Source organism: Motacilla alba, chromosome 10 (assembly GCF_015832195.1).
Source record: "Motacilla alba alba isolate MOTALB_02 chromosome 10, Motacilla_alba_V1.0_pri, whole genome shotgun sequence".
Lineage (NCBI taxonomy): Eukaryota > Metazoa > Chordata > Aves > Passeriformes > Motacillidae > Motacilla > Motacilla alba.
The window spans coordinates 5,277,440-5,302,809 of NC_052025.1; the positions used below are offsets into that span (position 1 = coordinate 5,277,440).

At 42.5% G+C, this 25,370-nt stretch overlaps 2 protein-coding genes across 7 annotated transcripts in view; both read left to right on the top strand.

The window, feature by feature from the left end:
- The window catches only part of TBC1D2B (TBC1 domain family member 2B), a 32,195-nt gene extending 22,475 nt beyond the window's left edge, over window positions 1–9,720 (top strand). Inside the window, exons 9-14 of one of the 3 annotated variants that reach the window (XM_038147624.1) lie at window positions 254–748; window positions 1,837–1,954; window positions 2,624–2,809; window positions 3,150–3,271; window positions 5,746–5,981; window positions 6,871–9,720. In XM_038147624.1, the coding sequence (XP_038003552.1) occupies window positions 254–748; window positions 1,837–1,954; window positions 2,624–2,809; window positions 3,150–3,271; window positions 5,746–5,941 (1,117 nt within the window). In that variant the 3' untranslated portion in view covers window positions 5,942–5,981; window positions 6,871–9,720. The other 2 variants (XM_038147626.1, XM_038147625.1) reach the window with 2 other exon arrangements.
- Window positions 9,721–13,333: 3,613 nt separating this feature from the next.
- Window positions 13,334–25,370, top strand: part of DAPK2 (death associated protein kinase 2) — a 38,493-nt gene continuing 26,456 nt past the window's right edge. For 2 of the 4 annotated variants that reach the window (XM_038147652.1, XM_038147647.1), the window contains exons 1-2: window positions 13,334–13,443; window positions 20,132–20,228. In XM_038147652.1, the coding sequence (XP_038003580.1) occupies window positions 20,167–20,228 (62 nt within the window). In that variant the 5' untranslated portion in view covers window positions 13,334–13,443; window positions 20,132–20,166. Of the gene's footprint in view, window positions 13,444–14,016; window positions 14,154–20,131; window positions 20,229–20,446; window positions 20,458–25,370 lie in introns of those variants that run through there. The other 2 variants (XM_038147649.1, XM_038147648.1) reach the window with 2 other exon arrangements.

The following is a 25,370-nucleotide window of genomic DNA, read 5'->3' on the forward strand; positions in this document are numbered from 1 at the left end:
CAACTCAACCATGATGTTAAATAAATTGCTTTATTTGTGTAGTAATACATACAGGAACACGGGCACCAAGTCTTTTTGTATATGGAATTGTACAAGTAATTGTTAAATAAAGAATATGCTTCAGAAGAATGTTTAATAAGAAGAACTTGAGAGCTATGGAGAGTGGCTTTGAAGTAACTTTATGGTGGGAACTTGAGAGCTTCGGGGCTACTGAACGTATTTTTAAAACCTTTTTTCTTCCTCTCCATTACAGTGAATATGATATTTATGGCTTCCGGACTATCCCAGAGGATGACGAGGAGGAGAAACTAGTTGCAAAATCACGAGCTTTGGACTTGAGATCACTTTCACTCAGTGAAAATCGAGAGATCTCCACAGGAGTGAAATGGGAAAACTATCTTGCAAGCACAATGAATAGAGAGATGATGCGCTGTGTGGAACTGAAGAACCTTATTCGCTCTGGAATTCCGCATGAGCACCGCTCCAAGGTGTGGAAGTGGTGTGTCAGTCTCCATGTTAAAAAGTTCAAGGACAGCGCAGTACCTGGCTACTTCCAAATCTTGCTTCAAAAAGCTCTGGAAAAACCAAATCCCGCATCTAAACAGATTGAGCTGGATCTCTTGAGGACTTTGCCAAACAACAAACATTACTCCTCCCCAACGTCTGAAGGGATCCAGAAGCTGCGAAATGTGCTGCTGGCATTTTCCTGGAGAAATCCTGATATAGGATATTGCCAAGGGCTCAACAGGTAAGATTTTGCTTATCTTGGTTAATAACTGTGCAGTGAAACACTTAGTGAGCCTTTCAAATCCCGTGTAGAGCAACATGGTTTCGAACAACAGTTTGCCTTATGGGTTGTATGCTCATAATTTATAATAAACAAATAACTATCACATTTTTAAACCAATGAAAAAAGCAGTTGACCTGGATAATAAATTTTGTAAAATCAACTTGGCATCAAAACTGGAACTGGAATTAACTCTTAAGAAATGAGCTACTCAAATGTAGTTTTGACTTCATGTCAGTTGTGGGGGATTGTGTGGCTTTTTTGAGCAAGAATTTGTTAGTATTTTCTTCTTTTAAAGCAAGCAGAAAAAAATGCTTGAAATCCTTTTTCATATTGTTAAGGCAACACATTTCAGCATTTTCCACTGATGTCTTCAATCAGAACTGCAGAATTTAAACGGGCTTCTTGTGTTACGATGCTAAGAAAAATTCTGATTCTTTGCAGTTGGCCTTTGCCAGAATAGCTTTGCTACTTGGAGATCTGTAGTAAACGAAGGTGCTGCTTGAAGCAGGTGTGTTGGTCTAACACCCTGTCTCATCCCCGTCATGTAATACTATAGATGTCCACTTGTGCACTATTTTATGTACTAGCATAGGCTTTTGAACTTAGAGCAGCTTTGTCTTTTGAAAGAGCACTGAAGAAGTAGCAGAGTAGAAGCAGTGAGTCATGTAGTAGAGGTAGTGAGGTGGTGGTGGTAGCAGTAGTAGTAATGTGGAAACCTCCACCTAACACCCTACACCTGTAGGATAAACATCTCCTTTCTAAACTAGACTCTGTGTTTAGAGAGCTCTTAAAATTGGCAACACCAACACTTCAAGAAAGGCAAGTTTTTGCCTTTTTCTGTTTTATTATTTAGCTGAATACAAATACTTGGTGTGGCTGAGAAGGCATGGCTTTGCCCCATCTTAAACTTCATCAAGTTTTGCTGTTCAGTGCTCTGCTGTAAATACATTTATCTCTGCTGAACAGAAAAAATACTTTACTGTAATGGTTGTTACTATAGTTTGTATCTTTAATAACCTTCTCCTCCAAATAAACCCTGTTTTCAGGTTGGTAGCAATTGCACTTCTGTACTTGGAACAGGAAGATGCTTTTTGGTGTCTAGTAACAATAGTGGAAGTTTTCATGCCTCGTGATTATTATACTAAGACACTGCTGGGATCCCAGGTATGTGCTCTGCTGGGATAAAGTCTGGTCCTGTAAACTGCAGCCAGTCAACAGTTTTCCTCTGCAACTATCTGACAGGCCTCTTTGGAAGGGGATGGGAGTGGAGTTGACGGGTGGGTTCCAAACACAAGGACCCTTGTTAGGACAAGGACTCTAACAGTGAGATAGTTGTTCAGTGTCCTGCTTGGAGTCCTTAACCCCCCTTCTCATTGATAGCTTCACAACCCTGAGCTGTATTAGGGTTCCTTTCCTCACATTTGGGGGAATGGTGGTGCAGGGCTCTGGGGGAGGGTGGTGAGAAGGCATTTGCAATGCTATGGGCAGTAGCCACTGTAGCATTCCTGCTTCCAGGTGATGCTCTGGTCCAGGCTGCCTTCTCCATCCAAGTGCTCCTGCACCAGTGCAGCCCTGGTACCAGAACTAGACACACCCCACCTGTGTTGAAGGAGCCGTGTGAGACTGGGGCTGGGTTGAGAAGCAGACGGGGGCAATCTGCAGTGAGGTGGCTGTGTGTGCTTTGGGTGGGTCTAGCTTGGAAGTGTGAGGTAGACAATGCTGGGTTTCCTGGTTACCCCTGGAAAAACTTGCACTTAGAGATTGGTAACAGCCTTGCTCTGGATGATGTGCTGGAAAATTGGAACAATAACACTCTATTTGTCATCTCTTTAGGTTGATCAGCGAGTGTTTAAGGACTTATTGAGTGAGAAGCTTCCACGACTACATGCTCATTTTGAACAATATAAAGTTGATTATACTCTCATCACTTTCAACTGGTTTCTTGTGGTTTTTGTGGACAGCGTGGTTAGTGACATCCTTTTCAAAATCTGGGACTCCTTCCTCTATGAGGGACCAAAGGTGAACCTAATGGGCTGAGTTTGTTCATTTGTTACCTGATAACAAAGTACTGTGGTGTGACTGAGTGCGGGGCTGAAAGAAGGTTGCTTTGCAAAACTCCTGTTAGTTAAAATGACATCTAGGAAAAAAACAAGGGAGGAACCGTGCATAACCATTCAAAACATTTTCCAGCTTTTGGAAATAGGGGCTGGGGCAGGGAAGGGAGGTAGAGAGAGTTGTGACTGAAGGGCTTAAGTGCAGCCTGTGCATGAGGAACTCTTGCTGGGGCTTTATAAAGATGGTTATGAGACTGTGTATTCTGTACTTACAAAGTACCAAATATTATATGTATTTTGATCAGGTAATATTCCGATTTGCCCTGGCACTGTTTAAGTACAAAGAAGAGGAAATCTTAAAGCTGGAAGATTCAATGTCTATTTTCAAGTACCTTCGCTATTTCACACGCACCATCCTTGATGCCAGGTGGGTGACTCGCACTGGGGTGGCACTGAGGGACTTGTAGTGGTCCATGGGAGATGTCTGTCTTGTGGCTTTGGTGTTGTTTTTATCTAGATCCTAATTCGTATATAAAGCAACTAGAGATGCAACCAACTGCTAGGATTGATCATGAGCACTTTTATGTAGCAGAGACAAATCAGAAGTGATGTAGGCTTAAATAGTAATTTTTGCTTGTGAAGGAAATTACCTTGTTCAGGTGTTATATCATGGTAGCAACAGGTCAGAATTTCAACTGTAGATAAAGTTTCCCTCTGCACTGCAGATGTAACTTGTTACTAAAATGTTTTATGATAAATAAAAATACATCCTGGCTCTGGCATTAAAGACGTGAGCCCTGTGGGGGACAGCTTAAATCTCTTACGTATGGTTAATGCACAGGCTCCTGCCACGTAGTTCCAGCTGGTTTTAAGATATACTTGGAAACAGGGAATAAATACAAATTAGATACTTTTCTTGTCTTCAGTCCTTGCATAGGACTTACCATTTGTATATTAGGGTCTCATATTTTTAGATTCTTGGTTTCAAGACTGTACAGCAGCAGGTTAATCTTAAAAAGAAAAGTCATGTTGGGATTGGCTTAATGTCTGAAAATGTTTTGCACATCTCATTAATTTTCAATTTAGAGAAAAACTGTATATTGAAATCTGAGATTTTTTTTCTTAATGTTATAAACTCTACGTAAATTGAGGCTTACACTTTGACTCCTGCTGCAAGAGTGCTATTATTTTTACTTCTTGTGTTTCAGTTTGGACTGGAGAGAAGTTAAAGCTGAATAAGCTTATGTTTGAAAGGGATTGCTGGGATTGATGCAGAGAGAAAAAAATTAAATTTTTTTGTTCTTACCCAATCCAAACAAAATTTTGATATTTAATCACAAGTGAAGATTTGGCTTTCCATTCCTTTTCCACTTGTGGAAAATATGTCTTGATTCTCCTGTCTAAACTTTCTGGTGCTGAAATAACCTATTTTATAGATTTCTAAAATTGCTGAGTTTGGTGTTAACAAAATGAACTAATTAGGGATCACTGGGGGATGGGGAGTTCAAGTGAGGAGAGAAGGACAGAATTCAGTACATCAAAGATATTTGCAATACAAATATGCTCTGTGCTGATCTGTAAGTCTCTGCCTTTTGGGGTTTTAAGAGTGGAAGCAGTGCAGTGCCATCTAGGGAATATGGATTTGCCTGCTGGGACTGACAAGAAAGAATTCAACCTGCCAGTTTTCTTATTCTGCCTTGCTTGTACAAGTTTTGCATCATCAACATTTGAGCAGTACAGAAGCACGTAGAACGAGGCCTTTCTTGATATGGACAAAAATGATCCTGCTGTAGGGGGAAAAATCAGAAATATTTATTTGTATTGAATTAATGGATGTTCTGAATGGTTAAAATCATTCTGTGCAGAGTTTCTAAGTTCAAACTGTGTAGTAAGAGAGAGGTCTGTACAGACACGTGCATAATTATATTCTAGTTACAGGTTGTCATAGCTGGGTTTTTCTGCAGAGCCATGGCACGTTGTGCACAGGTAGAGAAGCTGCTGGAATATCTTCTGTGTAGAAATAGCAGGAAATCATTCCTTGATCACTCAAAAATACAAACCTACATTTAATAAACTGTCCAAAGAAGTTTTCTTAATATTTATTTCTGATAATTCAAATAGAATAAATTAAATATTCCAGTTCCCCTTTTTTTCTTAGTAAACAAAGATGGTTTTGGGTGTAGATCAGCAATAAAGTTGGATGCAGTCTCTTTGGACTGATTAGACTGAGCAGTTGCTGGGTTTGCTGGGACTGCAGGATAGTATGATGCAGTGTGACTCTGGAAGGGGGCTGGATCCTCTGTGGTGCTTCACATTGTGCCCTGACAACTTTGACTTGACACAGGTCCAGAGATCTCTGTGCTCCAGCCAGCAGGACCCCCAGAGTGTTCTCACTGTGTTGGAAACTTTGGCTTCTCCACGTTCTGTGTTGTCATTGTCTGCGTCTGTGTTGTCCCTGGCTTTATCTGGTCTCTTGATTGTCAGGTTATCTTGGTTAACTGGAGAGCTGAGTAGTTTGGGATTGAAGGAGCTGCCGTGGGTTCCATGGAGGAAGTTACCCAATCTGTATGGGTAACTGGATGCACAGAGTATCCAAGTGGAGCCGAGGAAGCTCTGATGACCCAAGCTTACGTCTTCAGCGCAGCGTTTCAAGGCCGTGATCTTATAGCAGAGTTTACAGGTGGTTTGGAGAACTCTTGAGCGTTTGATTACACTTTATCACTTGAAATAACCTTAAGCCTGAATGCTTTATAGAAATTTCTTGAAATATTGATAACATCTGAGACCTATCAAGTATGAAAAAGACCAGAGATAGTCACATATGATAAAAGTTGATATGCATGAAGTTTAAAAGCCCACCAAATATGAATGATTGTCTTCTGCTGTTGTGTAATCTTGCAGGAAACTGACTGCTATTGCTTTTGGAGACCTGAACCCTTTTCCCTTACGGCAGATCAGGAACCGCAGGGCCTATCACCTGGACAAAGTGCGCCTGGAGCTGACGGAGCTGGAAGCCATTCGCGAGGACTTCCTGCGCGAGCGAGAGACCTGCGTAGAAAAAAGAGACCTTATTAGTGATGATGAGGAGGATAGCTGAAACTGCTTAATATAAACTGTTCTTTGGGATCATGACCAAAGTGAGTTAACCTCCAAAACACTTTATTAATCCTGTGAAACAGAATGTAAACTCGTTGCTTTTGGAAATATGCAGGACAGATTTCCAAATCCCAGCACTTTGAGAAATACCACTTAGTATGGAGGCAAACACTTCTGTTTACATTTATGTTCCTGGAATCATTTGTAGAGCACTTAATATCTGTCTCAGTTTAGTCAATCAGCTGAATTGACAGTTGTTTTCCCACAGTGCACCATTAATGCCTGGATGTGAAACAATAAGAAAAGTCCCTGCTCTGTTACATTCATTGCCATTCTGAGTTTAGGGGTTTTTGATGTAATCGTGTTTTTCGTAGTGCAGGCTCAATGTGAGAGGACATCCATATTTCTTGGATTCAGGTTGGCTCCATCCAGCCTTTCTTGAGGTAGCTAACCAGAAAAGCATGGGATGAAGATTCCTTTGTCTTTTCCTGAAGTGTCATGCAATGGATCACCAAACAGAACCCTTGAATATATGTACTCTAAAGTGAAGGTAAAATAAGTACCTATTTCTGTCACTGCCTGTCGAGTGTGTACTGAAACAGTGATAGCAAACATAATTTCTCCTTTTCAGAGCAGCTGTGTTGATAAACAAAGAGTCTCATTAATGGAAAGGGGTTTATCGATCAAACTCTCTTAATCAATTGTATTTGTATACAGTATTTTGATTGCAATCGTTTAAAAAGGCCACAACCAAACTCCAGATATTATGGAAGAATGGAGCTTGTCACAGGAGTACCATGCTTTAGGAGCTAATTTTTTGCATATCTGTGGAAGGGTTGTTTTGTTATGTTTTTGGTTTTTTTTTTGTTTCTGTGAGGGTTTTTTTGTTGTTTTTTTTTTCCTTTTCTTTTAATGCTTCTTCCTCTTTAGGACCTACAGTGAAGCCTTGCTCTATAAGAAGAAACACAGCATTCTTTCTGCATGATTGTAGAGCGATTGTACAATAGTGGTAGTGACTGGGTTTATAAAACAAATATTTACCAATCAATCAAAAGAAACCTAAAGGTCACGACATGCACACGGGAACTGAAGATCCTTTTTCAACAGAAAAATGCAATATTCTCCTGATGTACTCAGCTTTACTGTGAGTGTTGGATGCACTTCCTGCAAGACAGCTGTAAGGAGCAACATCTGGGTTGTCGAGCTATGGTGTTTCTGCTGTGGAAGTGTCACTTGGGACCATTTTCTCTCCTTTGGTGACTAGCAGTGTTCATAAGTGGTTCTTGGGAGAAGGAGGGTTTCTTTCTTCCTGGCGATTCTCTGGACTTTTGCAATGTTTTTTCTTGAACTGTTGGATTTTCAGAATGTTGTATTGACTATAATGTGTCATGATAAAACTAGGATTCAAATACTAGGCAGCAAATCACCAAGCTCTGAGGAAGTGGTTAGTTAGCAAAAAAGAAAACTAGTCATTGGGAAGAGTCAAGTGCATCAAGCTTGTATTTTATGTGTTTTGGTTTGGTTTTCTAGAAGTAGTAGTACTTTATTTGGTATAATCATGTAACTGTTTTAGCCAACTTCAGTGGGGGCAGAGAGAAATCCTGCTTCAGCTTCACAGCACTTTTAAAAAAAATTATTTTAGATAATGTAGTTGTAGCCTTCTCCAAGTAAGCATATTATAAGTTAGTTTATATGGAAGGGAACTATTTAATCAGAGGTGAAGTGGTAACTTAGAGGACTACTTTTGATATAAAATTTATGCTTCCTGTATGACACATAATTTTTACCTAGCCAGCAAATCCTTGCCAATAAGGAACGGATGGTGGGATCATCTTGATTTGCATGTTCCTAGTCTTCTGAAATGTCCCCTATGTTGTCTGTGGTAGGCAGTAGCTAGGGATTTTTTTCTAATTCCCTAGTTACTTTTGGTTGTGTACTGGAGGGTGGGGTTTTGATATTATTGTATGTACTGTATTCTTTTTCTACTTACAATCAGTATTTGAATACAAACATGGGACCAGGTTTTCTAATTTTCTAGTTATGCTGTCTTGGTTTTCAAAGAGCTGGTCTCTAAATCAATATGTAATGCAGGCTTTTTGTTTGTATGTTTGTTTTAATGATGTTGTCAAGTGTTAAATGAATTTTTTTTAGGGTGAAGATCTTCCTTTCAGTGACCACAAGTGAAATATTAAGGTGAAGAATTTAGATACTTGTACTTACCCTATTCCTACAATCTATTTTTCTTTGGCTTTGAGTCTTCACTATGAGCTAGTCCTGTGACTTCAGGAGATGTTTTCAGACTGATTCCTTTTGAAGTGTTTGGGTTGTGAAGATAAAGCTTACTTTGAAGCAACAGTTCAGGAAGTTCTTTAGCTGAGAAAACACGACCTGCAATGTTACAGGACCATTTCTGTTCGAGTTGTGCTGATGGCTCAGTTTGTGTGCGCATGTGATGCTGTGTTTCATTCTATTAAGTTGTTTCCAGTTGTACAGTAAAGCTAAGTAGCTCTGTTTCTTCTGCCATGGTGTGACTGTTACCCATGAATGTTAGGAATCCTGTGGAAGTTGTGTGGTCTCTGGGTATTCTGTCAGCTTGCAGATAAGAGATGAGTCGATGCTGTTATGCTCAAGTTCCAGCAAGCTGTTGGCTTGATTTTGTTAAGCCTTGTTCCTCATTTAGTGATGAGCTAAAAGGTCAAAAAATTGCAGAGGCTTCTCACCTCTGGCCACTAGAAGTCTCTGTGGAACAAAAATAAGATGTATAGCAGGAAGTAACATCAGGGGAGCTTGCCTTGCTTGCTATTACAAATGTCATTGTGTGACTTAGTTTTCTAGTGGTGCTTAAATCTGGTTACCTTGGAGAGCAGTAACTCATTAGAGACATGCAGGATACACAGGCAGTATTTAAACCTGATGAAACCAAAGGCCAAAATACAATGTGCCTCAGTGGCCTGCCAAAGCTGAACTGCACGGAGCCCAGGAGTTTGTGCTTGTGTGTGAACTTCTGAGGTGGTGCATGAGGTTTACCATTCATGCCAGCCAGCAGTTGACCTGTTCATGCACATAAGAACTGCCAAGAAAATATTTTAACTTCAAGGCTTTGCACATAACATGCAAAGAGTTCCTCATGTGTGGTTCCCAGAATATGTGATGCAACCCACGCCACTAAGTTGCATTGTGCAGAATATTCCTCCATCTCTATTCATGTGTGCATGGCTTCCTGGTGAAACTTTTCATTAGTTGTTTAAAAATGTCTATGATCTTCTGTTAAATAGGCAAAAAAATCGGTGCACTACACTTCTAGTTATTAGAACTGCACAGTATTTCAGCTTGACTTGTACATGTTTACAGGTAGTGTTATCATCCAGTATTATCACATTTTTTGGTGGTCTTCTTTTTACCAGCTATGTAATCAATAAAAAGGATTTTTCTGTTGCCCTTTCGGTGTCTTCTGTGAGAGAGTCTCCCCTTCCCTTCAGTGTCTGTAAGCATGGTAAGATATTTCAGCAGAAAGGGAAAGATTTTTTTTCTTAGTTATAAAACATCAGAAATGAATGAATGGTCTTAAATTTGACAGAGTTGGATGTTCAGACACATAACTGAGAAATGGCAAATGGATTAATTTAATGAAATTGTATAGCTGTTTAAGTGACTGTTCCCTTAAGTGCCATGTTAAACATCAGCAATATGCGGTACAAGAAATTTGAATCACAAACATAAGTGATGTTATCTTCATGAAGATTGATGTAAAGAAAAAAATAAATTGTTTATTGCTTTATAGATTGCTCTGGTTCTTCTTTTTTTTCCCATAACAGATGAAAATATCTGCAGGTGTCATCAGAACAAACCAGTGGTAGAGCTTGCATTTTTGTCTGATGATGAGGTGTGAGAGAATCTCTATAAAGGAACATACATGTAAATTTGGCTTTGAAGCATGAAGATGTGAACCATAGACATGTTGCATGCAGGTGATGCTGACTGGGTAGACTTGTTATTGGTGTCCTTCATTTCTTGGGAGAAGAGGGGGGGAGACAAAATTTGTGTGAGTGTTCACAGGAATTTTCTGAGTTGACACACTTTCTGTGAAACATATATGTTTATTATCTCCTGATACCCCAAAAGCTTCTTTAGGAGGCTTGGTTCTGATGTTCTGACACAGTCTTTTGTAGTCAAATAAATAATTCCAGCTGTTTTGAAAATTTAAGTACTCAATTAATTTGGAAATCAAGTCTCAACATCTGTCTTTCAGATACGAATTTTGCATTTTGGAATTGCTTGAGTCCCTTAAAGGGGGAATACCTCAGCTACTTCAGATGTGTTACTTAATAGCTAAGTGTAAGGGAGGAAGGAAGAGGAGTTAGTACATGACTGTAATTGCATATCCAAGCCTGTCTTTGGTGTCAGAGGTGAGTAGTGCACAGTTCTTTTCCTCTGGCTCTGCTACAGAATGGCAAGCTGTTGTAGGAGTAGATATTGGCACAGCTGGAAATCTGTTCAGAGGGGTTGCAAAACAGGATAGAGATCAGCAGTTGAGGCAGAACAAAACTATGGCCTAAGGACCTTGTGTCCTGTGTACTGAAAATTTTAAGTCAGAGAAATAAACAAAATTCTGGGAAGCAATGTCCTCACATGGGTACTTGGCATGTTTAGCTTGAGTAGGTTGTATTGCCCTAAGCAGCTGCTGGGGCCTGCAAAGAACAGCTGAGACTCCCATTTGCTCCTTAGAACTAGGTTTGAAGCATCTGCTGTCAGTGGGATTGCAATAAGGATGTGAGTGTGGCTGATGTATGTTAAAAACCTGGTTCCTAAAAATGCATAACTTAGTATAAACACAGCTGGCCTACTCTGAACCGAGACCAAATACCTGCAGAGTCTCACTGCTCTGGCTGCCTCGGGGATGCAGAGAACACTCTGAATCTGCTGGTATTACAAGGTATCAGGTGTTCCCTCTCTGGGATTTTCAGAAGTGCTAAACATAGCTTCCTTATCTGCAGCTCCTTGACCTCAACAGAAAGCAGAATCCATGTAGTGCTGAAGCTTTAAGAATTCCCACACATGAAGTATGTTCCCTCAGATAATGCAAAGGAAGGGTGTGCTCTGCTTTGGAAACTTCCCCCCTGGAAAACAAGGTAAAAGGTTCAATCAGAAGTTAGCAGAGTGGTAATTTCACTGTGATGATCAGCTGTAAAAGCCACATTTGTCTACAGTTCAAGGATGCCCACCTGTAGTGCCAGCTTTTCAGACCATGAGACTAGAAAGCAAAACTCAGGACTACATTCTGAATGTGATATTAAAAAACACAGTTATAAAAATATATCTCTGCAATAATTATAACATTCAATATTAGAATATGCCTAGTAAATTAAGATGACTTTGGCCAACTAAGGTTCCCCCCAGTCTTGAGCAGCTGCATTCTGCCTTTGTCTCTCAGATGCAATGTCCCTTTGGTGTGTACAAACCAGCTAGGTTGTGCAGTGAGTTGTCCCTAAGGTGTCAGGTTTGAGTGGATGAATGGAATCAGTGATGTCTTCAGGCACTGTGCTTGGTGCTTAAACTGGAATATTGCTATTTGCCTGTTTTAAAAAATGCAAGTGGTGTTCTTCTGGTTTTTAATCCTGGAACTCCCCGTTTGGAACATGTTTGGAACCCGTAAGGTATGGGTTTCCTCCTTTGTCACTTGTAAAGGAGGCTGGCAAATGTGTGCCTGCAGTGTTTGCTGGTGCCTCCCTACTTTAAACACTGCTCAGGTTTGAGGTTTTTTTCTTGCCCTGTATGCACATAAAGGCTTTTAACCTTCATCCAAAGCTGTTACAAAGAAGTCTTGAGTTAGTGTTTTAAGGGTGAATAACTACAGAAGCATGAAAGAGCAACATCCTACTTAGGCAGAACTTGTATTTGGGCTTACAAACCCTATGGACATGGCAGCAGGGGTGGGACTCGATCTACCTTTGCTGCTCCTGGAAACCTTTACTCAAAGTGAGGTTATTCTCGGTCTAGGGAGAGCTTGTCACAATTTGAAAAGCAGTTGAAGCCTCTCAGGGTGTTTTGTTCCCTTTCTTGCAGCTAGGAGCAAACAAAAGTGGTGGCCTTCCTCATGTGCCCTTTTGCTCTGAGAATTTTGTATTATGATTGCTGTGACTTCCACGTGATCGCAACCCATTGTAGAACTAAAGATGAGAAATTAAATATCTTTTTTTCACTTTGAGAGAGTTCTGAATGCTTCCACTGCCCTTTGAAACATTTACTATTGCTCCCATTTCCTGTTCTCCACCCTGTGTAGTATCAGAGGCAGCCACTTTCCTTTTGGTTGGAAGAGCTGGGTGGAACTCATGGGCTGTGAACATCACTCCTGGGGCAGGCGATCAGGGGCACAGTTCAGTCCTCTTGACTTGGGACAAGCCAAGTTTCTTTTAACTGTGATAATAAAAACACTGCCTTTAGGTACTTGCCTAGAATAAATCACTCTTAAATTTAGCTCTCTTCACACCGTACTGCAAAGGAAAACAGCCTGCTTATTTATGTATGATGATTTGCCATTACCGTTGTGTTGCCTGAATCACATAGAGGATTGAAGAGAAGGCAACCTGCTACTTGTAATTTCTTTTGAATGTGTGGACAATCCCACATTTTTTTTTCATTAGCAAATGCTGGATATTAACTTGCCCAGAAGAAATACAGGGAGACTTAAGAGAGTTTACTGTGATAACTGCGTGTCAAATAAAGCTGGAGAAAATCTAGTTTTACAGGTTTGGGGGATGTCTTTATGATAGGAGAGTTAACAGATGAAGGATGTCATTGTTGGAAGGCAACACTCGGGCTGAAGCAGGATGGCAGAGGTTTGTTACAGTAGTGCATGTGAAGGCAGCTTGAGCTGCACGGTGAGATCTGGGAGCCTGTGCTGTTCTTTGTCACAGTGGTCTCTTGAAACAACGGGCGATTTCACTGGGTAATGGTGAGTTTCAGACCACGCAGACCAAATCTAAGCTTGTGTTTCGGCTTGTAGAGAATACAGAAACAAGGCTTATACAACTTAGGTGCCTCTCCATTGGATTTGCCTCCTCAGCCTTATTTTCTTAGACCTGCTTTCACATATCCTGCATGTAATAAAGCAAGGAAATGGGATTCTACATCTGAGATGTTCCCGACTCAGCCTGGGTAAGCTGTGTTGGACTGGAAGGCTTTGGACCGGCCCAGCTTGAGGTACCTGCATCCCATCAGGGGCAGCGCAGGTCTGGCACAGTCGGGGTGGTGCCGGGTGCCCCGCAGGCTGCGGCGGCCCCACACTGCCATGCAGACAGCATTGCTGCGGCGCAGCGATCGTCCCGCAGCCCCAGCCGCCAGCCCGGCACCGCCCGCCGTCTCCTCGCGGGGCTGCCCTGGGCGGAGCCGCAGCCGGGCCCTCCCTCCGGGCCCCGCGGCTCCTCCGCCCGCACGGCCCCGCCGCCCCCTCAGCCCGGCACGGCCCGACCCGACCCTGCGCGCTCAGCGAGCCCGGCGGACGCGGTAAGTGGGTGCTGCCCCCTCAGTTGGCGGCGCCTCCGCAGGTTCCTTCCTCCGTGTTCCTCTCGGTCTGTCCCTTAGGCTGAGCCGCCCTCACGGCACCTCCCGCCTGCGTGGTGTCGCGGCTGTGCAGCCCCTCTGGCCGGGCGGCTCCGGGGCCGGCGGCGAGTCCCTCCCGCGGCGCTGGGCGAGTGCAGACCCTCGGCCTCTTCACGGTGTCCGCGCTGGCTCTGTGTGTGCCCGCAGCCGCCAGCCGGGGCAAAGGCAGCTCCCCGCAGCATCCCCGCCGCGAGCAGCTGTCCCCGAGCAGGTCCCACCGGGGCCGGGCAGTGCGGCGGTCCCTCAGGTGCCTCTGTCGGTGTCACACGCCGCCCGGTCTGGCGCAGTTCCTGTCCGAGGCCATCGGGGACATTCAGCGAGTGCTGTGCTCAACTTCCATCGTTTATCCGCAAGTTTCTTCCAGCCTTTTCCCTCAAGCAGCTTCACCTGGGTTTCTTTACACCTGTTCCTCTGGCCAGTGAGCCGGGCGTCCTGGAGCAGCACAGCGCGGTGGAGGGGACTGGGTTGGCTGGCCTGCAGCCGTGTAGAGGACAGTCAGGAAGGAACATGTGAGTTAGAGGGTGAAAATGTGTGGCAACTGCTCCTGCTTTGACTGATCAGTCACCAGCTGCAAAAGGACCAAAGTCGCAGTGCTCACCTGCTTAATGCGTGAGGTAAAAGCTCATCTCTGACCCTTTTTTCAAACATCAGCTGGTTTCAGACTTTCCCATGCCTTTCAATTGCTGGTGCAAGAAACAGATCGCAGAGGAGAGGTCTGCCTTGACTTTGGGGCCGTGATGTGAATTATGCGCAGCAGTAATCCTTGAAGGCGCCTCAGGGACGGGAGCAGGGCTCTGTCCGTGCCATGCCAGCGTGCCTGGCATTGCGGGCTTCCCCTATGCCCTGGGTGTCCAGGCTGTGTTCCCACCCAGCTCATCGCTCAGGCACGCCGGGCTTTGGGATCCCTGGCCTGGGAGCTGGAATTAGCTGCAGAGCCAATGTGGTTTGTACGTGTGCTTGAAGCTTGGAGGCTTGGAAATAGTCTTGGGTCATTCGCCACACATGTAATTACTGCAGGGTGAATTTGGGAGGGCAGAAAGGGAGCCCGTGAGAGTTAGTGGCAGGAGCAGTGATTCTGTATCGCTGGGATTGAATGCTCAGATGGTGTGTTTTGTGTTTTTTATAGACACACAGTAGTAATTCTTCTGCCTCAATTTCCTGGCAGAAGAATTTTTAGGCTACTTTTGTTTTCTGACAGGAAAATGTTTCAGTGAAAATAAGGGTTTGCTGAAACTGACAGAACTTTTAACTGTGCTACACTTATTTAAAAGTAGAAGGTAAAAAAAACCGCACTTGGGTTGTTTGGGGTTTTTTTGCTGTTGGAATTGCTTAGTCTTTTGTGGGATAAAAGAGAAAGAAAGGTGAAAAAAGGAATGAAAGTGAAAGAAGAAAATATTGGAATGCTTATAAAAATCTGTTTAGTTTTAGCATAAAACATCAAAACTGGAGGAAAATATAACTTTATTTTGTTTAATGGGTTTGGTTTTTTGGTTTTGTTTTGGTGGGGTTTTTTTCTCGTTTTTTTTTTTTTTTTTCATTTTCCAGATCATTAACTTAAAACAGTCCGATTTTGATTCTAATTTGGTTTTAGTCATTTTTCAGTATTACAAAACAGTTAATACAGGAGGTTTTTACTTTGGTCTGTTCTAATGGGTTTGTAATTTTGGTTTAGTGTAGCTAACATTTTGTATTATAAAAGCATGCCAGGGGAATGCATCTGAGTTTGGCAAAGGGTTTAATGATTCAGCTCATGTCAGGTGTACTTGAGAAAGTCAGATTATTCAGCTGTTACCTCAGTCACTTGAAACTGGTTTCCTTAGGACAGAAGAAACCCTAAGGGAAAAAAAAATGCAAGGCTGTTGGCAAGGGAAGTTGTGTTCTCACCTCTGATTTCTGTATTCTGCTCTTGTTTACTAGTGGGTGGACATTTAACATGGGTTGGACGTGTATAAACCAGTCACTGATTGTCACGTAATTTGGTAATGACAAGCTAATAACTTAACCTGTGCAGGGACAATTTCATTAGAGAAGAGAAATAGAATTTACTTTCTTCTGCTCCCCTGGTGGGTTTCTGTAGATTGATGTCCTTTACACACAGCACAAGCTGCACTAAAAAGGCCGTTCTGTCTGCAATAAGAATGTCTTTACCCAGGGATTGTTCTGATATAAAGCATGTGTGTGTAAATATATGCCTTAGATCACAGTGGGAAACTGATTTCTTAGGGCAAATATGATTCTGTTTTATGGTAGGGCAGAGTTTAGGAAGAAGGTGAAGAGGTGAGCCAGGACATATTTCCAGTGCCTGAAACTGCCATCTCAGAGCCTGTATCCTATTTCTGGGTTAGCTATGGCTTTGTTCCATGTCTATAGTAAAATTATTCACACAGGATAAACAATATTTTGCTGCCTTTGGTATTTGGCCTGTGTTAAGGAGAGTTGGATACAGTAATCAAGGTGAAGTATTATGTTTTTATACTGTACTGTGCTACGGAGTATAATTATGGAAACACAGCCATATAAATGCTGAGTAGAAGCTGGCCTCCACATGGAAATGCTCACTGTGAGGAATCCCAGGGCAAAGAGACAAGGAGAGGAGAGGTGGGCCCAGTGTAGGATGGTTGGGGAATAGATGTGGCATGTTCTGTGAAACAACACAGAAGCTCATCTCCTCTGCTGAGGTTGCCTTGGAGCAATTAGGTTCTGGTCTGACTCAAAACTCACTGAAGCAGATACCTTCATTGCCCTGGGTTTAATGGATTCTGGGGCAGCTCTTTTGTGATGGCAATGGCCCTGACTCACTGGATTGTGGTATTGTTTGGGCACATGCCCCTGAAGTGTTAGCATAAGGTGTGTATCAGGAAAAAACGTTGCCTGTTGCTTTTTCTTCAGATCCTGAACAATTTTTTTGTCTGAGCCCGAAGATGAAGGTCTGTCCATCTCTAATTCTGTCTGCCTTCACTGGCCACCATAAGAAGAAGCACCACCTGACTAAAAAAAAAAAGGCTCTCATTCCTGCTTTGATGTGCTTTTGTGCTTTGTGCTCTGTATTTGTAAACAGTGTCCAACAAAAACCTTACAGTATAAGAAATCCTTGAAAGTGAAATCACCTTATTTTCCTAAGGTGAGAGAAGGGTAACATTCATGCTTGTGAATGGCACTTGTATTTCAGATGAATTTGAGGTGTGTGAAGGTTATCTTTCATTGGCTTACCCTCTTGTGCTGTGCCAATGACAGTTGCTTTGGACCATCAAGTGTATGGTCTATTTTGGGCATTTGCTTAGTGTGACTGCTGGGTGAAAGCCAGGGAGAGATATCTGTGGAAGGCAGGATAGGATAACATAAAGTGATGGACATGGGAAACACCAGCATCAGAGGTACCACTGGGGGTCTGAACTGCGCAACAGTTTTGTCTTCAGCCTTCAAAAGCAAGACGCTGGGCTTGAATGGGTCCTTTGTGGGAGATTAACTTAGTGCTTTGATCTCTGCAGAAATGGGTGGAAGTTAAGAGATCAGCAGAAGGGATAAGAATTTCCTGGTCATTTCTGCATGGATTCTACTCACCTGCAGAATCAGCTGTGTTCTTTGGAGGATGCTGGGAAATGAGTGAACTTGTCAATCAAACATTAAGTGATTGTGTTCACAGAGGCACTTGGGTGGGTTCCCCACTCTCAAAGGACTCTTTTAAACTTGCTCTTCTGAATGGCAATGAACTCTTTCTTAAAACAATGACTTTTTAGGTGTGTGTGAATTAACGTTGTTTATAACCATGTACCTTGGATTCTGATGAAGGGAGTAGTCAGCTTGAGGGATTTACAATCTTTGGGCAAGTCTCAGCAGCATCTCTTATTACCTGGGCATTTTCCTGTACTTGTGTGTGCTCAGAATATAATTTTGCAATTCAGGGTGAGCAAAAGGTTTGGGTTTTCAGCAAGGCTTGGCTTTATCCTTTGCTTGCTTTTTTGAAGTCTGTAAAGGCTGAATGCAGCCAACAAGCAAAGAAAATTCTGCTTTGAACAATAGCAAGCAATCTTATATAAACTTAGTAAGATCAAATAGCTCAGAGATGTCCTCATTCTTGAAAATATGACTGAAGCATTTATTGACTGTAGTTTCAAGATCTGAGCAATAGTGGTCGATCTTTCGGTGAGATGGTGAAAGGTTACTTGAAGAATACATCGAGTATTTTTTCATTTTGCATGAATCACTTCATATTTTGCTTACAAAGTAAAATTTGAGTTGCTTATTTTCATTGAAAGGTGAAATAAACATTTTCATCCCAAGCATGAACATGGTTTTGGGAAGGAAATTATTGAGCAACAGAGTTAACAGAACAGTTCACCTGGCTTCCCCTTGAAAAACTATGAAAAGATCAACAAAGCCAGGATAGAAAGTGGAAAAATAACAACACACATTTCAGTGCATCATGCTCATCAACGCAAGTGCTGGTTTCTACAATGTATTTTATTAGTGTGGTGGTTACCCTGGGCTTCAGTGTCACAACCTGTGTGGTTTCTCTTGTTTGCCTTGGGTAGCCCAACAAGAGACATCATTGCTACAACACTGTTACACAGGAGGGCAAGGGAGGTGCATTTGTCTCCCTTACAAAACTTTGAAACTGGGGTTTGAGCAGGTGTTTTAATAGAAATGCAGCAGCCTCAGAGCCCTTGAGCTATTCCACGTGCAGTGCAGAGCTCCAACAATGCTGTTCTCGAGAGCATGTGAGGAATACCTTGCATCTCCCTCTCCTCCTCCAAGGCACCTGCAAGTGTGTCATGAAATGATCACTTCTGGCAGATGGCAGAAATGGGTGTGTTTGGGTCGTGTGCCAGGTGCAGGTCAGACGTGTCACACCACAGCACGCCTGTCACCCCAGAGGTGTGCAGATACACCCCTTCAGAGAGCACAGGTTGCAGTTCTGATGTATAACTGAAATACTCCTCGGCATCTGACATCATCTGTGGCTGTAGGGATTCATGTAGACATAAAACTGAAATCAAAGAATTTTTCTCCTAATGCGTAGGTTTTGCTAACATCAACTAAAAATATATTTATGTAGAAGCGCTAGGAGACTTTCTATTCCTTTGAAGTAATAGAAGGAGCTATTTGGAAAGGAATTGATACTCAACATGCCACCCATGTATTAGAAGCCAGTGGTTTATAAAAAGGGCTGGGGCAAACAAAGCAACCAATCTTTTTTTCTAAGGTGAGTGAATGATGACAGCTTGGGTATGTATTGAGGAATTGTTAGATTTTTACAATGTATTTTCTGCTCACAATACCCACTTTTGTTGGAGAAAAATCTTCAATTTGTGTGCCTTTCAGTTTGTCAGGAATACTGCAATTGCTCTTTGATACTTAGTCCTGTTTTATAGGTCTGCTGAATCTTCTTGCAACACTGAATTGAACTTATTTCTAAAGGATCAAAATAGTGCTTTGTTTGGTTGTGAAATATGCTTTACAATATGCACCAGTCAGATGCCAATGATTGCAGTTTAAAAATCTGCAGCAGCTGTATAGAGATAAGGAACTTGGAAATCCCCAGTGCATCTGAAGGAAGCAGCATCTGGGATTCATAAAGCAAAGCACATTACATTGACAAGATAGACTGTTGAGTGTAGAGATGTGTGAGAATAACTATATGTCTCAATGTAGTTGGATTTTATTGTGCTGCTAGTAGGCTTTCAGCTATTTTACGTGTTCTGATCTAAACAGTGGATATTTGGGCCGTTGGGCATAGTGCCAGTGTTCATCTCCACAGGAAGCAGCAAATAGTTCATGACCTGACTGGCTAATTACTCTGTTCAAATCTATTCTGCTACCGTAACATACATTGCTGTGAAGGTATCCCAAGGAATAATGTGAGTTCTCATCTGCTCCTCTTCCAGAAGCAGCCCAGTATAATGCACAGATGCTCCAGTGCACCAGTGTGCAGCTTGTATTTTCAGAGCTCACAGAGATGATCGGTTTAAAAGATTGTGTTCAGGAAACAAACTGCACAGTTACACAGAGTAACACCTGTAGCAGATGCTGCTGGTGTTCTTCTCATTTGAAACATCTACTGTGCATGATGGAAGATGTGCTGAACGCTCTGGAGAGGGAATTGGCACTTTTTTCCCAGCAGCAGTTCAAATGTCTGTGTGCTGTCCTGCCTGTGTGCTTCAGGAGCACTGCCTGACCTGAGAAAAAGGAAGCTCTGCCTCCTGGTCTCCCTGACTGAGGATCTGTCTGAGGGAGTCTGTGATGCTAGTTCTTGTGTCTGCTCTCTTTAGTGTAGTGTGGAGGCTTTATTGTCCAAAACTTTGTCAAATTATTAATTCATTTTCCTTTCATCACGTTTGTGTTTCTTGGTATGTTCTCTGCTTCCAGTTAGTTGTGTTCTTGGGTAGTGGCCAAGAATCTCCTTCACTTAAAGGTGCTCATCTCTTTCCAGATTTGAGCCCTCACTATTTGGCTGAGACTGCTGAATTGGTTATTTTGATTGATCAGCGGTAACTTTGGCCATGAATGAGCTGCAGTGGATCCACAAATGTCTGTTACTGAGACTTAGCCTCTTGCAAGATGTAACGAATGTCATTCTTCATTAATATTCTAGTTGCATCATCCTTGAGCATCAATGAAAGACCAAGTATGGCTTTCTTCAAGCAACAGAAGGTGGAGGACATTTATGAAATTGGGGAAGAGCTGGGAAGGTAAGGTCGTACTGGTGACACCACGTGATTCTAAAAGCTGACACATATTTGCTACTTCCTTCTGTGTGATAGCCTAGATCAGTTACAATATACTACAGTAGCAACACACACCTTGACAAAGACTGCACTTTGGATAGGAACTTTTTGTACTTTTTTTGGGGTTTTTTCTTTAGATTAAATGTGCTAACTGTTTTTTCTGTTTCTTTTCTTGCAACTAGGACTACAAAAGGTATGTTTGCATTGTCTTTTGTAGATAGGTGTCTCCTGTGTCTGTGCTTTAGACTTGAGTTCACGTGCCTGTTCTCAGAACCAGCTGGGAGCCAGGAGCCTGTGGTGCTGTCACCACAGACACGGCACTTCCCCTTGTCCTGTTGTTTTGAGCAGCACTCTGCAGCACTGTTGTTTTCAGCTGGCTCCAAGCACTGACATCACATGTTCATATGTGCCTGCAAAAAAAAAAAAAAGGAGCATGTATTCCTGAAAGGCTTTTCCTCTCAAATCCTCAGTTGGACTGGTTAATGCTTGTAGATAGCCTTGAATGCATAAAGGCTTATCCGCAGGTATTCATTACAGGTGTAATTACCAACTGCTACCATGCTTAACCATGAGCGTGTGCTTAAACCCTGCAGGGTTTGTGAACTGGGTACCGCAGGGTACTGGATACCCAATCTCTCAGCAGCATACAGTGCTCTGGGTGAGGATGGCTGGTTTCCATTCAGTGTCCAACCCTCTAATGTTTTTGTTATAATGTGCAAATAGCTAAATTAGGGCTGCGCACAGGTTGGCTTCTTTCCCAATGTCTGGCAGTTGGTTTTGATCCATGACTGTGTATGCGCCATCACCCTTTCTTAAGGACCAGTAATGTGCTCCATTAAAACACCTCAGTTGATGCTATGTTCGTGGGGATTTTTTTTTTTCACTCTCACCTATTTAATCTTCAGAGTTATTGAGAAGAACTCTTCTAAGCGGAGAGGGGTTGAGGTTTGTTTGTGAATTTGTTTTCCATTCCCTTCCCTCTCAGGAAGGCCATAACTACTAAGTTTCCTGTAACTGCTTACTTTTAAGTATTGCTTAGTACTGAGAGTATCAGTCTGACAGTGAAAACCTGACAACAGTGAGCAGTAAAGAAATTCAGTGTGTGCACAGAGGAGGGTGTAAGAGGTGTGGTTTTTAACCAGTGAGGTCCAAGGTTAAACAGTCAAACTACTAAAATGAGAAACTGCAGACTGAGCAATTTATTTTTACTTTGGTTTCTGAATTGGTTTTGGGAATCTTTCGAGATGATGAACATCATTCTCCAAGCTGATGGATATTGGGGATTTTCAATGGAGAAGTGTAGCTGAAACAATCAGGCGAAGGCTGGCCATTGCTTCTTGAATCAGCCAGAGAGGCTGGTCAAGGTTTGTGTGGTCACAGCAGCCCTCCTCCTCTTCAGGCTGCATGTATAATGTCACACTGTCTTTACACTGTCAGTGTATTTTCACTTTCAGGTTTTGGGGGGCAAAAACTGCTTTGCTAGAAGTAGGTTAACATGCTGGACAGATTGCAGTGACTGATCTTTTCCAATGCTGACTGATGCCCTTAGAACCTGTAGATGCCTTTTATTAGTTCAGTTTGTAACAAGCTGTTAGTTACTGACAGGCAGAGGTAGGTTAAAGGATTCATTTATTATCATTCTGGCGGCAGAAGTCACAAAATAAATGTTTTCAAACAACATCTGTGAAGAGTCTGTCCTGTTCTTGTCCTCCTCACTGAGTTTGTCACTTCTTGAGAACAAAACTAGTTGTTAACATAGGCCTAGTGCTTGTTCTAGCTGGGATTCAGCCATGAGATAAAATAGAGTGTCTATCTCACTGACAGAGCCAGCACCTGTTTATCTGAGAGTCTTTGCACAGCACTCAGGCAAGGTTGCTCCCACCACAGACTGCAAAGCCTGAACTCTGGTCTGGTGATGAAAGGAGGCACTTCTGTCATTGTGCAGCATTGAGGGTGACCACAGCAAAGCTCCCCAGCTCTCCTGGGTAATACCCTGCACACAGAGAATGTGAGTGGGCACTGCCCAGCCAGATCATCCTTGGAGTCCCCGTGGAGCTGGAAGCAGCTCAGAGGGAGTTGTCACTGCAGTTGTCTCCTGTGCCAAGGCAGGGGTGTGAGAGAAGGCATTTTGCAGAGAAGGGAGCAGGTTTTCCACGGCTGCAGTTGTGTGCTCTGACCAGCTGCTTAGCTCCAACATTCCCTCAGTCTTTCAAATATTAATCTTATACCAACCTCTGTTGCTCAACTTCTCCAAAGGGTACACACAGGGAGCAATCTGTCAGGCATGTGGCCTTAGAGCCAACTTGCTGATGGCCTTGTTCGTTATAGAAGCTCTGTTTGGGAAGCTTAGCATGGCCCATGCTGAATGTGTGCAATACTTCAACTATACATATATAATTGTGTTGCTTCCCTCAAGATAGTATCAGTCACTTTCAAGTCTGTGGGGACTGAGGTTCTCAAGGCGTAGCTGAAAGGAAGGCGTAGCTGAAAGGACTCTCTAAAGTGAATTTAGCAAATTTCAACATTATAAAGAAATAATATGGCTGTAACAATTTGTGCTGTTTTGAGGAGGGTCCTGGCCTAATCCATTTGTAGGGATGTTAATGGCACGACAAATCAGTGGAAATACTCCTTGAAAAAGTGAAGAAGTGAAGACTAACTTGTCTTCTCGCGAATATGCAGCCGGTCAAATAACTGCTGCTTCTTGTGGCAAGGGAGGTGACAGCTGGAGACAGCCAAGAATGGAAAGCCTTAAATCAAGGGCAGAGTAGGCCCAGAGAAAGCACTGTCCTGCTGAGCTGGGGATGTAGTTTCCAGGAAAGCGGCAGCAATGAAGCTCACTGGAAAGCCTTTAATATGATGTTTTAGTTGTTCTGTTTTGGCTGGGTAGCTGTGGCTTGCTGAACAAAAAGTGTTATACAAACATGCAGGAGCCCTTTCCAGCTGTACTAGCAAACATTGATGGTGCTGGTAGGTACTGGAATTTGAGATGTGCAGCGTGATTTATACAAGGATGTATCATAGAGTCATTAATCTATTATCTAAATGTGGTGCCAGCGAGGCTGTGAGAGCTGTTGACATTTGTGCCTTCTGGGCAGTGTCACTGTTACAAGCCAAGTTGGGGCTGAGGGAAGGAAGTGTCATGGAGCTTTTCCCAAAGTGTTTTGTAACCGTGCCCATTGAGAAAGTGTGCTCCTTCAGGCTTGTGTGGGCCTGGCACTGCTGTCCTGGGCCAGTGTCCTGCTCCTGCAGCTCAGCTCTGCAGCATGCAAGGACTCACACTTAACAGAGAAAATCAGACAAACCTTGGAATGATATTTCTGAGCATGGAAGCCTCCCCCTTTCCTTCACTGTTGTCCTTTCACTGTAGGGAAGGGGCTCTGCCTCCCTCCACGATGTGGGCCAGCCTTACCACCTGCCACTCCAGTTTCTTGCCTGCTTCAGTAACTGGGAGCTGTGCTCATTCCTCATCTCCTGGGCCACTCAATGCCTTCATGCAGAAAATGATCACTCTGATTTCTGTTGATTAGTTTGGGCATAACTGAGCCTCCAGTTTCTCAGCCCCTACTGACCTGGGCTGTGGTTTCATGGTTAAAGCCAAGCTCCATCTTTGATCAGTCGCTAGTTATGCCTCCTGTAGTTCCCCATCTCCAGCTACAAGTTCCTGCTTCCTCTGTGCTTGTGTGGGGAGGATTAACTCTGCTCTCTGAGAGAGGAGATACCCCATTTTCTGGGTGAAGCTTTAAAGGACAGCAAATGCAGCATTTTACCAGTGATAACAGGACCTTGGAGCCTGGCACAAGTCACTGTTCTGACAGTGTAACTAAGTATTTATTTATGTAGTGAAAACAAAAAGCAGAGATAACCCAGGTGTTCTTTGCAGGGCAGGAACCTGGAAATCTACAATAAAAAAGTCATGGCCCCCAGCTAGTTGGACTCTCCCTGCTAAACAGAGCTGTGGTTGCAGTTGGTAAAGTTACCCTTAACTCACACCACGCAGTATCTTCATACCAGGAATGTTTTTTTTCTAACTGTAGAAATTGCTCAGTACTGTGCTTTCTCAGACATGAACTTTAACTCTGTTCTTTGACTAGTTTGCGCTTTAAATTAGTTCTTTAAATTTTGAACAATAACTCTGGATTATTTTATCTTACAACACGCACAAAGCAGGCCTTTGTGTTTGATGCAAAATGTTAATTTAGTTCCTGAGGACTACCCGGCACTTCTGTTAATGCTTCTTGTTACAGATCTTGTAAGTCATGTTTCGTGTATGTGAATCTTCTGCTGAAACAGTTTTGGCAATTCTGGAACTTGGTCACAATCACTGTGTTTGTTATCAGCTGTCTGATGCAATCACTGTTTGTGAATTTTTTCTTTTTAGTCCTTCTAGCAGGTTTCCCTATTAGTTTTCGATGCTACCTTAACTGTTTCCAAAATAAAACATTTGTTACAGGAAGTGCAGAGAAAATGGAAGGTTTTGTTTTTTGGGTTATTCCTAATAACAAAATAGCTCTACCTACAGAAACAGAGAAGAGCTGGCCTTGGCCTTACTTTGTAACAAAGTCACGAATTCCTTATCATCAGCATCCAGCTTGATGATGGAAATTATCTCTGTGTATCTCCTCAGTCCATGTCTGGCTTTGAGAGTATAGTTAGAGATGATGACCTCTGTGGTACTTCTCACAAAGCTCAAATTTTGTATGTATTTAACCACTGAATATTAAGCAGACTATTAATTCCAGGAAAAAAGACATTGAATATTAATCCCAATCTTTGTTTTGCCATTTCTGTAAAAATAAAACTATTTTTTCCATTTTGCATTGGAGTAGAAAGCAGATGGAAATTTCAACAGCTGAGAAAATATACTCTGTATAGTATTAATTCCATACTTTTAAAATGAAAAATATTACTAATGAATAAAAATGCACATGAAATAAACACGGTGCAGCTCAAGTTCTAACTGCACTGGACGAATTGTTAATATCGATGAAGAATAGAGCTTACAGGTACTTGTCTGATGGTCAAGGTCTCAGGTGACATCTGTTAATCCTTGTTAACACTCTACACCAGTTTGAGCCAGAGTGAAGATCTGTTGTAATCACTGAG